Below are 11,670 nucleotides of genomic sequence, written 5' to 3'. Positions count from 1 at the left end.
CTCATGATATCATCTAAGTATTCTATTTAGATGCAGTTTTGGTTTGTCTACACCAAGTAACATCTTGTGGCAACAGTGGCCATGATACTTAGTTATTTCTTTATGTTTATACAAATAAAAAGAGTGCTTAGCCAAAGCTCTAGGCATACCAACACAAGTTCCAAGAACAAAAATGTAACGTAAATAGCACTGTATGGCTCCAACAGCCAAAGGAACTCAGAGAATTGTTTTTGCGGCTAGAAACTCTGAGTGAAATCATGGCCCCAATAAAGTCAATGGGAGTTTTGCCATTGACTTCAATGGGGCCTATATTTCACCCCACGTCCATCTTCTCATTTATCTCCCACCACAGAAATACAATCCAACAATTCTTGGCCAATCAAAAATCATGACATTTTCATCTACAACTTTCCTTTTGCACTGTTCAAGAAATTTCATCCACGTCTGCTAACTGACCTCACTAAGGGTATGTCTACACTACGAAATTAGGTCGAATTTATAGAAGTCGTTTTTTTTTAAATTGGTTTTATATATTCGAGTGTGTGTGTCCCCACAGAAAATGCTCTAAGTGCATTAAGTGCATTAACTCGGCAGAGCGCTTCCACAGTACCGAGGCAAGCGTCGACTTCCGGAGCGTTGCACTGTGGGTAGCTATCCCACAGTTCCCGCAGTCTCCGCTGCCCATTGGAATTCTGGGTTGATATCCCAATGCCTGATGGGGCTAAAACATTGTCGCGGGTGGTTCTGGGTACATATCGTCAGGAACCCGTTCCCACCCTCCCTCCCCCCGTGAAAGCAAGGGCAGACAATCATTTCGCGCCTTTTTTGTCTGCTGCCAGCCAAAGATGTAAAGGATAGATGGAGTGGGTCAGAACAAGAAATAGACCAGATTTGTTTTGTACTCATTTTCCTCCTCCCCTGTCTAGATCACACTGCAGTCAGTCACAGAGAAGGCGCAGCGAGGTTAATCTAGCCATGTATCAATCAGAGGCCAGGATAACCTCCTTGTTCCAATAACAACGATAACTTTGGTGCACCATTTCTTATTGGAACCCTCCGTGCAGTCCTGCCTGAAATACTCCTTGATGTACAGGCACACCCTTTGTTGATTTTAGCTCCCTGAAGCCAACCCTGTAAGCCGTGTCGTCAATCGCCCCTCCCTCCGTCAGAGCAACGGCAGACAATCGTTCCGCGCCTTTTTTCTGTGCGGACGCCATACCAAGGCAAGCATGGAGGCCGCTGAGCTCATTTGGGCAATTAGGAGCACATCAACCACCACACGCATTATCCAGCAGTATATGCAGCACCAGAACATGGCAACGCGATACCGGGCGAGGAGGCGACGTCAGCGCGGTCCCGTGAGTGATCAGGACATGGACACAGATTTCTCTGAAAGCATGGGCCCTGCCAATGCATGCATCATGGTGCTAATGGGGCAGGTTCATGCTGTGGAACGCCGATTCTGGGCTCGGGAAACAAGCACAGACTGGTGGGACCGCATAGTGTTGCAGGTCTGGGACGATTCCCAGTGGCTGCGAAACTTTCGCATGCGTAAGGGCACTTTCATGGAACTTTGTGACTTGCTTTCCCCTGCCCTGAAGCGCATGAATACCAGGATGAGAGCAGCCCTCACAGTTGAGAAGCGAGTGGCGATAGCCCTGTGGAAGCTTGCAACGCCAGGCAGCTACCGGTCAGTTGGGAATCAATTTGGAGTGGGCAAATCTACTGTGGGGGCTGCTGTGATGCAAGTAGCTCACGCAATCAAAGATCTGCTGATATCAAGGGTAGTGACCCTGGGAAATGTGCAGGTCATAGTGGATGGCTTTGCTGCAATGGGATTCCCTAACTGTGGTGGGGCTATAGACGGAACCCATATCCCTATCTTGGCACCAGAGCACCAAGCTGGCGAGTACATAAACCGCAAGGGGTACTTTTCGATAGTGCTGCAAGCTCTGGTGGATCACAAGGGACGTTTCACCAACATCAACGTGGGATGGCCGGGAAAGGTGCATGACGCTCGCATCTTCAGGAACTCTGGTCTGTTTCAAAAGCTACAGGAAGGGACTTTCTTCCCAGACCAGAAAATAACTGTTGGGGATGTTGAAATGCCTATATGTATCCTTGGGGACCCAGCCTACCCCTTAATGCCATGGCTCATGAAGCCGTACACAGGCAGCCTGGACAGTAGTCAGGAGCTGTTCAACTACAGGCTGAGCAAGTGCAGAATGGTGGTAGAATGTGCATTTGGACGTTTAAAGGCGCGCTGGCGCAGTTTACTGACTCGCTTAGACCTCAGCGAAACCAATATTCCCACTGTTATTACTGCTTGCTGTGTGCTCCACAATATCTGTGAGAGTAAGGGGGAGACGTTTATGGTGGGGTGGGAGGCTGAGGCAAATCGCCTAGCTGCTGGTTACGCGCAGCCAGACACCAGGGCGGTTAGAAGAGCTCAGGAGGGCGCGGTACGCATCAGAGAAGCTTTGAAAACCAGTTTCATGACTGGCCAGGCTACAGTGTGAAAGTTCTGTTTGTTTCTCCTTGATGAAACCCCCCGCCCCTTGGTTCACTCTACTTCCCTGTAAGCTAACCACCCTCCCCTCCTCCCTTTAATCACCGCTTGCAGAGGCAATAAAGTCATTGCTGCTTCACAGTCATGCATTCGTTATTCATTCATCACACAAATAGGGAGATGACTACCAAGGTATCCCAGGAGGGGTGGTGGAGGAGGGAAGGAAAATGCCACACAGCACTTTAAGCACAGCACTTTAAAAGTTTACAACTTTAAAATTTATTGAATGACAGCCTTCTTTTTTTTGGGCAATCCTCTGTTGTGGAGTGGCTGGTTGGCCGGAGGCCCCCCCACCGCGTTCTTGGGCGTCTGGGTGTGGAGGCTATGGAACTTGGGGAGGAGGGCGGTTGGTTACAGAGGGGCAGCAGTGGCAGTCTGTGCTCCAGCTGCCTTTGCTGCAGCTCAACCATACACTGGAGCATTCTGGTTTGGTCCTGCAGCAGCCTCAGCATTGAATCCTGCCTCCTCTCATCACGCTGCCGCCACATTTGAGCTTCAGCCCTGTCTTCAGCCCGCCACTTACTCTCTTCAGCCCGCCACTTACTCTCTTCAGCCCTCCACCTCTCCTCCCGGTCATTTTGTGCTTTCCTGCACTCTGACATTATTTGCCTCCACGCATTCGTCTGTGCTCTGTCAGTGTGGGAGGACAGCATTAGCTCGGAGAACATTTCATCTCGAGTGCGTTTTTTTTTCTTTCTAAGCTTCACTAGCCTCTGGGAAGGAGAAGATCCTGTGATCATTGAAACACATCCAGCTGGTGGAGAAAAAAAAAGGGACAGCGGTATTTAAAAAGACACATTTTATAAAACAGTCGCTACACTCTTTCAGGGTAAACCTTGCTGTTAACATTACATACATAGCACATGTGCTTTCGTTACAAGGTCGCATTTTGCCTCCTCCCACCGCGTGACTACCCCTCAACCTTCCCCCCTCCCTGTGGCTAACAGCGGGGAACATTTCTGTTCAGCCACAGGCAAACAGCACAGCAGGAATGGGCTATACTGAGTGTCCCTGAAGAAAAGCACCCTATTTCAACCAGGTGACCATGAATTATATCTCACTCTCCTGAGGATAACACAGAGAGAGAAAGAACGGATTTTGGTTGAATGCCAGCAAACATACACTGCAATGCTTTGTTCTACAGTGATTCCCGAGTATGTGTTACTGGCCTGGAGTGATAAAAGTGTCCTACCATGAAGGACGAAATAAGGCTGCCCTCCCCAGAAACCTTTTGCAAAGGCTTTAGGACTACATCTAGGAGAACCGCAAATGCCAGGGCAAAGTAATCCTTTCACATGCTTGCTTTTAAACCATGTATAGCATTTTAAAAGGTACACTCACCAGAGGTCCCTTCTCCGCCTGCTGGGTCCAGGAGGCAGCCTTGGGTGGGTTCGGGGGGTACTGGCTCCAGGTCTAGGGTGAGAAACAGTTCCTGGCTGTCGGGAAAACCGGTTTCTCCGCTTGCTTGCTGTGAGCTATCTACAACCTCCTCCTCCTCCTCATCTTCTTCGTCCCCAAAACCTGCTTCCGTATTGCCTCCATCTCCATTGAAGGAGTCAAACAACACGGCTGGGGTAGTGGTGGCTGAACCCCCTAAAATGGCATGCAGCTCATCATAGAAGCGGCATGTTTGGGGCTCTGACCCAAAGCGGCTGTTCGCCGCTCTGGTTTTCTGGTAGGCTTGCCTCAGCTCCTTCAGTATCATGCGGCACTGCTTCGGGTCCCTGTTATGGCCTCTGTCCTTCATGCCCTGGGAGATTTTCACAAAGGTTTTGGCATTTCGAAAACTGGAACGGAGTTCTGATAGCACGGATTCCTCTCCCCAAACAGCGATCAGATCCCGTACCTCCCGTTCGGTCCATGCTGGAGCTCTTTTGCGATTCTGGGACTCCATCATGGTCACCTGTGCTGATGAGCTCTGCATGGTCACCTGCAGCTTGCCACGCTGGCCAAACAGGAAATGAGATTCAAAAGTTCGCGGTTCTTTTCCTGTCTACCTGGCCACTGCATCTGAGTTGAGAGTGCTGTCCAGAGCGGTCAGAATGGAGCACTCTGGGATAGCTCCCGGAGGCCAATACCATCGAATTGTGTCCACAGTACCCCAAATTCGAGCTGGGAACGTCGATTTAAGCGCTAATCCACTTGTCAGGGGTGGAGTAAGGAAATCGATTTTAAGAGCCCTTTAAGTCGAAATAAAGGGCTTCACTGTGTGGACGGGTGCAGGTTTAAATCGATTTAACGTTGCTAAATTCGACCTAAAGTCCTAGTGTAGACCAGGGCTAAGCTTTTCAGTTAATTTGAAAATGTAGAAAAGTCAAACCCTACCTTTGTTGCTAGGTGCTACTTGCTGATATATGCCACATTAGACAGATTGCAAACACTGTATCATCTTGACTAGAATGAAAATGACCATAGCAAACCTGGTGATTTTCATTTGGTTGAAACTGGCACAGGACTGCTTCTTAAAGCTGGGATAATTATTTACAACAAGTCATGACTCTATGATTTATTTGATGAATTTCACCCATTTTTCTGTTTGCAAATTGTAACCATCTTCTCAAATGTATTAATTTTTGAAAACTATTCACTTGATCATTTCTACATATTTTTTCTTGTATCTTATTTGGGCATATAGAATATCTAAAGTCTGAGTTGTTTTGATTGGGCACACATGGTACATTTCTATTCCCTGATTGACTGAATAGCTGTTACAGATTTTCATTGTGAATATTCTTGGTTACAAATTCCAAATTTGTATTCTGCAATATTCAATTAAAAAATGCTGTTTCTGTGGGTATTCCTGCTAATATACACCTTCACAACAATATCTGTGGAAAGTTGACAAAAAAGAGAGTGAAAAAATCAATCCAAAGTGGTTGAAAAGTTTGTTGCAGAGTCCCCACTTGACCCCGGAATTTGACCAGCTCTGTTGCTGCTTCTTCGGCAAGTATTCAGGTTTCCTGCTGCACTGTATTCAGTTTCCTTGTATTTTCTTGCATTTCCTTGTTAAATTCTGAACACCACTGGAAGTGTTAGGCAATCATTCTTCTATAGTCTGGTGGGTTCTATCATTTATTGTTGGGTGAGCATTAAAAGAAAAATGAACCACAAGCATTTGGGGAGATGGATGGAGAGGAAAAAACCACAAGCATTTGGGGAAGGGGATGGAGAGGAAAAAAACCGCACACAGCTCTAGAAAGGAGTTTTGATTTTTGTTTTGTTTTAATCTTGGCTGGGATGGCATTTCCCAAGTCATCTAATTACAAAGTCATCCACAGGTTAATTTATAACAACATTTGTTACAACTCTTGTAACCCTGAACTTCAGAAAAAAAATGACTTGAAGAAAAAAAAACCCATGAAATTATCCAAGGAACAAACAGTTATGAGATTCATTGCTATGTGGTCATGTCTTCTCTTGTGTTCTGAATATAACATTAGCACAGGTTCTTCTAACACACCAACAATTATTTTGTGTTGCAGAATTTAAAGCCTGGCGTTGGATGGGTCATTTACCACCCCAAAGTCATAATCCTCTCTTTGTAACATCACAATCATTTCCATTTCGGTTAGCTTGTCAGTCAGGAAATGAAGAAACCACCAGATCCTTTTTTTTTCTCCAAAAGCTATTTTTTGCTATAGCAAATCTGATAGAAACATGCCTTCCCACCAGTTTTGTTGAGGTGGTGATTTTTAACTTTCTTGCGGATCTCCATGACAGTAATTTTACAAGCAACCAGAATCACTAGATATAAAAACCTTCATATAAAGTATCCTTTCAGAAGCAATCGACACTGTCATAAAACATCCTCAGACAGCCTCACCAATCCCAGGAGTTCAAAAATTGTGAGATATGCATCTTCCCAACAAAGTATTGAGAATGTCTTCAATACTGAGAGTTGTAAACATAACAAAAGAACAAAAAAAACCCAACAACATGCAATTTGAATCTAACTTCCATTTGTAATCACAAAGTGCCAGAATTTCTGTTGTGTCTAAGCCCCCTCATGCAGCACATATCAGAGCTCTCAGGCTGGCTCTTGTGCTACCTTCCCGAACAACCCCAGCACAGGGAACATATCAGATTTGGGGCAGGGTCCAACAATGCGGCACTCCAGCTATTCTCAAGTGGCAAATAGTCCCTTAGGGACCACAGCTAGATAGTTTAAATAAGAGCAGCCTCCACACTGCTCTAAGGGTATGTCTACACTACGAAATTAGGTCGAATTTATAGAAGTCGGGTTTTTTTAAATCGGTTTTATATATTCGAGTGTGTGTGTCCCCACAGAAAATGCTCTAAGTGCATTAAGTGCATTAACTCGGCAGAGCGCTTCCACAGTACCGAGGCAAGCGTCGACTTCTGGAGCGTTGCACTGTGGGTAGCTATCCCACAGTTCCCGCAGTCTCCGCTGCCCATTGGAATTCTGGGTTGATATCCCAATGCCTGATGGGGCTAAAACATTGTCGCGGGTGGTTCTGGGTACATATCGTCAGGACCCCGTTCCCACCCTCCCTCCCCCCGTGAAAGCAAGGGCAGACAATCATTTTGCGCCTTTTTTGTCTGCTGCCAGCCAAAGATGTAAAGGATCGATGGAGTGGGTCAGAACAAGACATAGACCAGATTTGTTTTGTACTCATTTTCCTCCTCCCCTGTTTAGATCACACTGCAGTCAGTCACAGAGAAGGCGCAGCGAGGTTAATCTAGCCATGTATCAATCAGAGGCCAGGATAACCTCCTTGTTCCAATAACAACGATAACTTTGGTGCACCATTTCTTATTGGAACCCTCCGTGCAGTCCTGCCTGAAATACTCCTTGATGTACAGGCACACCCTTTGTTGATTTTAGCTCCCTGAAGCCAACCCTGTAAGCCGTGTCGTCAGTCGCCCCTCCCTCCGTCAGAGCAACGGCAGACAATCGTTCCGCGCCTTCTTTCTGTGCGGACGCCATACCAAGGCAAGCATGGAGGCCGCTGAGCTCATTTGGGCAATTAGGAGCACATCAACCACCACACGCATTATCCAGCAGTATATGCAGCACCAGAACATGGCAACGCGATACCGGGCGAGGAGGCGACGTCAGCGCGGTCCCGTGAGTAATCAGGACATGGACACAGATTTCTCTGAAAGCATGGGCCCTGCCAATGCATGCATCATGGTGCTAATGGGGCAGGTTCATGCTGTGGAACGCCGATTCTGGGCTCGGGAAACAAGCACAGACTGGTGGGACCACATAGTGTTGCAGGTCTGGGACGATTCCCAGTGGCTGCGAAACTTTCGCATGCGTAAGGGCACTTTCATGGAACTTTGTGACTTGCTTTCCCCTGCCCTGAAGCGCATGAATACCAGGATGAGAGCAGCCCTCACAGTTGAGAAGCGAGTGGCGATAGCCCTGTGGAAGCTTGCAACGCCAGGCAGCTACCGGTCAGTTGGGAATCAATTTGGAGTGGGCAAATCTACTGTGGGGGCTGCTGTGATGCAAGTAGCTCACGCAATCAAAGATCTGCTGATATCAAGGGTAGTGACCCTGGGAAATGTGCAGGTCATAGTGGATGGCTTTGCTGCAATGGGATTCCCTAACTGTGGTGGGGCTATAGACGGAACCCATATCCCTATCTTGGCACCAGAGCACCAAGCCGGCGAGTACATAAACCGCAAGGGGTACTTTTCGATAGTGCTGCAAGCTCTGGTGGATCACAAGGGACGTTTCACCAACATCAACGTGGGATGGCCGGGAAAGGTGCATGATGCTCGCATCTTCAGGAACTCTGGTCTGTTTCAAAAGCTACAGGAAGGGACTTTCTTCCCAGACCAGAAAATAACTGTTGGGGATGTTGAAATGCCTATATGTATCCTTGGGGACCCAGCCTACCCCTTAATGCCATGGCTCATGAAGCCGTACACAGGCAGCCTGGACAGTAGTCAGGAGCTGTTCAACTACAGGCTGAGCAAGTGCAGAATGGTGGTAGAATGTGCATTTGGACGTTTAAAGGCGCGCTGGCGCAGTTTACTGACTCGCTTAGACCTCAGCGAAACCAATATTCCCACTGTTATTACTGCTTGCTGTGTGCTCCACAATATCTGTGAGAGTAAGGGGGAGACGTTTATGGAGGAGTGGGAGATTGAGGCAAATCGCCTGGCTGCTGGTTACGCGCAGCCAGACACCAGGGCGGTTAGAAGAGCTCAGGAGGGCGCGGTACGCATCAGAGAAGCTTTGAAAACCAGTTTCATGACTGGCCAGGCTACAGTGTGAAAGTTCTGTTTGTTTCTCCTTGATGAAACCCCCCGCCCCTTGGTTCACTCTACTTCCCTGTAAGCTAACCACCCTCCCCTCCTCCCTTTAATCACCGCTTGCAGAGGCAATAAAGTCATTGCTGCTTCACAGTCATGCATTCGTTATTCATTCATCACACAAATAGGGGGATGACTACCAAGGTATCCCAGGAGGGGTGGTGGAGGAGGGAAGGAAAATGCCACACAGCACTTTAAGCACAGCACTTTAAAAGTTTACAACTTTAAAATTTATTGAATGACAGCCTTCTTTTTTTTGGGCAATCCTCTGTTGTGGAGTGGCTGGTTGGCCGGAGGCCCCCCCACCGCGTTCTTGGGCGTCTGGGTGTGGAGGCTATGGAACTTGGGGAGGAGGGCGGTTGGTTACAGAGGGGCAGCAGTGGCAGTCTGTGCTCCAGCTGCCTTTGCTGCAGCTCAACCATACACTGGAGCATTCTGGTTTGGTCCTGCAGCAGCCTCAGCATTGAATCCTGCCTTCTCTCATCACGCTGCCGCCACATTTGAGCTTCAGCCCTGTCTTCAGCCAGCCACTTACTCTCTTCAGCCCTCCACCTCTCCTCCCGGTCATTTTGTGCTTTCCTGCACTCTGACATTATTTGCCTCCACGCATTCATCTGTGCTCTGTCAGTGTGGGAGGACAGCATTAGCTCGGAGAACATTTCATCTCGAGTGCGTTTTTTTTTCTTTCTAAGCTTCACTAGCCTCTGGGAAGGAGAAGATCCTGTGATCATTGAAACACATCCAGCTGGTGGAGAAAAAAAAAGGGACAGCGGTATTTAAAAAGACACATTTTATAAAACAGTCGCTACACTCTTTCAGGGTAAACCTTGCTGTTAACATTACATACATAGCACATGTGCTTTCGTTACAAGGTCGCATTTTGCCTCCTCCCACCGCGTGACTACCCCCTCAACCTTCCCCCCTCCCCGTGGCTAAGAGCGGGGAACATTTCTGTTCAGCCACAGGCAAACAGCACAGCAGGAATGTGTCCCTGAAGAAAAGCACCCTATTTCAACCAGGTGACCATGAATTATATCTCACTCTCCTGAGGATAACACAGAGAGAGAAAGAACGGATTTTGGTTGAATGCCAGCAAACATACACTGCAATGCTTTGTTCTACAGTGATTCCCGAGTATGTGTTACTGGCCTGGAGTGATAAAAGTGTCCTACCATGAAGGACGAAATAAGGCTGCCCTCCCCAGAAACCTTTTGCAAAGGCTTTAGGACTACATCTAGGAGAACCGCAAATGCCAGGGCAAAGTAATCCTTTCACATGCTTGCTTTTAAACCATGTATAGCATTTTAAAAGGTACACTCACCAGAGGTCCCTTCTCCGCCTGCTGGGTCCAGGAGGCAGCCTTGGGTGGGTTCGGGGGGTACTGGCTCCAGGTCTAGGGTGAGAAACAGTTCCTGGCTGTCGGGAAAACCGGTTTCTCCGCTTGCTTGCTGTGAGCTATCTACAACCTCCTCCTCCTCCTCATCTTCTTCGTCCCCAAAACCTGCTTCCGTATTGCCTCCATCTCCATTGAAGGAGTCAAACAACACGGCTGGGGTAGTGGTGGCTGAACCCCCTAAAATGGCATGCAGCTCATCATAGAAGCGGCATGTTTGGGGCTCTGACCCAGAGCGGCTGTTCGCCTCTCTGGTTTTCTGGTAGGCTTGCCTCAGCTCCTTCAGTTTCACGCGGCACTGCTTCGGGTCCCTGTTATGGCCTCTGTCCTTCATGCCCTGGGAGATTTTCACAAAGGTTTTGGCATTTCGAAAACTGGAACGGAGTTCTGATAGCACGGATTCCTCTCCCCAAACAGCGATCAGATCCCGTACCTCCCGTTCGGTCCATGCTGGAGCTCTTTTGCGATTCTGGGACTCCATCATGGTCACCTGTGCTGATGAGCTCTGCATGGTCACCTGCAGCTTGCCACGCTGGCCAAACAGGAAATGAGATTCAAAAGTTCGCGGTTCTTTTCCTGTCTACCTGGCCACTGCATCTGAGTTGAGAGTGCTGTCCAGAGCGGTCAGAATGGAGCACTCTGGGATAGCTCCCGGAGGCCAATACCATTGAATTGTGTCCACAGTACCCCAAATTCGAGCTGGGAACGTCGATTTAAGCGCTAATCCACTTGTCAGGGGTGGAGTAAGGAAATCGATTTTAAGAGCCCTTTAAGTCGAAATAAAGGGCTTCACTGTGTGGACGGGTGCAGGTTTAAATCGATTTAACGCTGCTAAATTCGACCTAAAGTCCTAGTGTAGACCAGGGCTAAGTTATGCTGGTGCTTATGGCAGCACAGATTCACCCAGAGAATCAGGAAGCCAGACTCCACGCCCATTTGTGCTGTGCTGAGCTTATACTCAGTGAAGCAGAGAACCAGGGCCATAGCAGAGAATGCCCTAGTTCTGAGTGTGTTTTTGATTAACAAAGAAAACAGAACACGCACACGTAAATGGGACATCTCCCACTCCTTTCCTTGTTTAACTCTTAGTGGAATATTTTATCCCTCTGTTCCTCTGGCCTCTCCACCAAAGAACTGTTCAAACCTCAGGCCCCCAACGCCTCTGCTTCCTTTCCCCCTTCCCCAACCTCCTGTTCCTTCTCCCTGGCAGGCTCCAACGCTGCCTCTTAGTCTTTCTCCCCCTCAGCATGGCAGACACTTGCACAGGAGGTTGTTTTTTGTTTTCTTTGTTTTGTTTTGTTTTATTTTTTTCAATCTCTCTGGTCACGCGATTACAGACATGAAAGTTGCTATATTACAACAAAAAACTTCAAATCCAGACTCCAGTGAGACACTGTTGAATTGAAATTCATTTGCAAAT

At 47.9% G+C, this 11,670-nt stretch overlaps 2 protein-coding genes across 2 annotated transcripts; both read right to left on the bottom strand.

Annotated features, from left to right (window-relative positions):
* Nucleotides 1–2,460: 2,460 nt before the first annotated feature.
* On the bottom strand, nucleotides 2,461–4,557 carry LOC140915337 (uncharacterized). The gene is made up of 2 exons (XM_073354921.2): nucleotides 3,911–4,557; nucleotides 2,461–3,323 (listed from the first exon to the last, which is right to left on the bottom strand). Exons 1-2 carry the CDS (start codon nucleotides 4,491–4,493, stop codon nucleotides 2,782–2,784), a joined length of 1,125 nt encoding a protein of 374 aa, XP_073211022.2. The 5' UTR covers nucleotides 4,494–4,557; the 3' UTR covers nucleotides 2,461–2,781.
* An 815-nt stretch (nucleotides 4,558–5,372) lies between these two features.
* LOC140915193 (uncharacterized) lies at nucleotides 5,373–10,829 on the bottom strand. Its single transcript, XM_073354770.2, has 3 exons — nucleotides 10,179–10,829; nucleotides 9,458–9,602; nucleotides 5,373–5,397 (listed from the first exon to the last, which is right to left on the bottom strand). Exons 1-3 carry the CDS (start codon nucleotides 10,759–10,761, stop codon nucleotides 5,373–5,375), a joined length of 753 nt encoding a protein of 250 aa, XP_073210871.2. The 5' UTR covers nucleotides 10,762–10,829.
* Between the last annotated feature and the right edge of the window lie 841 nt (nucleotides 10,830–11,670).

This window comes from Lepidochelys kempii, chromosome 7 (assembly GCF_965140285.1).
Source record: "Lepidochelys kempii isolate rLepKem1 chromosome 7, rLepKem1.hap1, whole genome shotgun sequence".
In the NCBI taxonomy this organism is placed as follows: domain Eukaryota; kingdom Metazoa; phylum Chordata; order Testudines; family Cheloniidae; genus Lepidochelys; species Lepidochelys kempii.
Note: the sequence above shows the minus strand (reverse complement) of the source record. Positions and strands in the feature narration are given on the sequence as shown.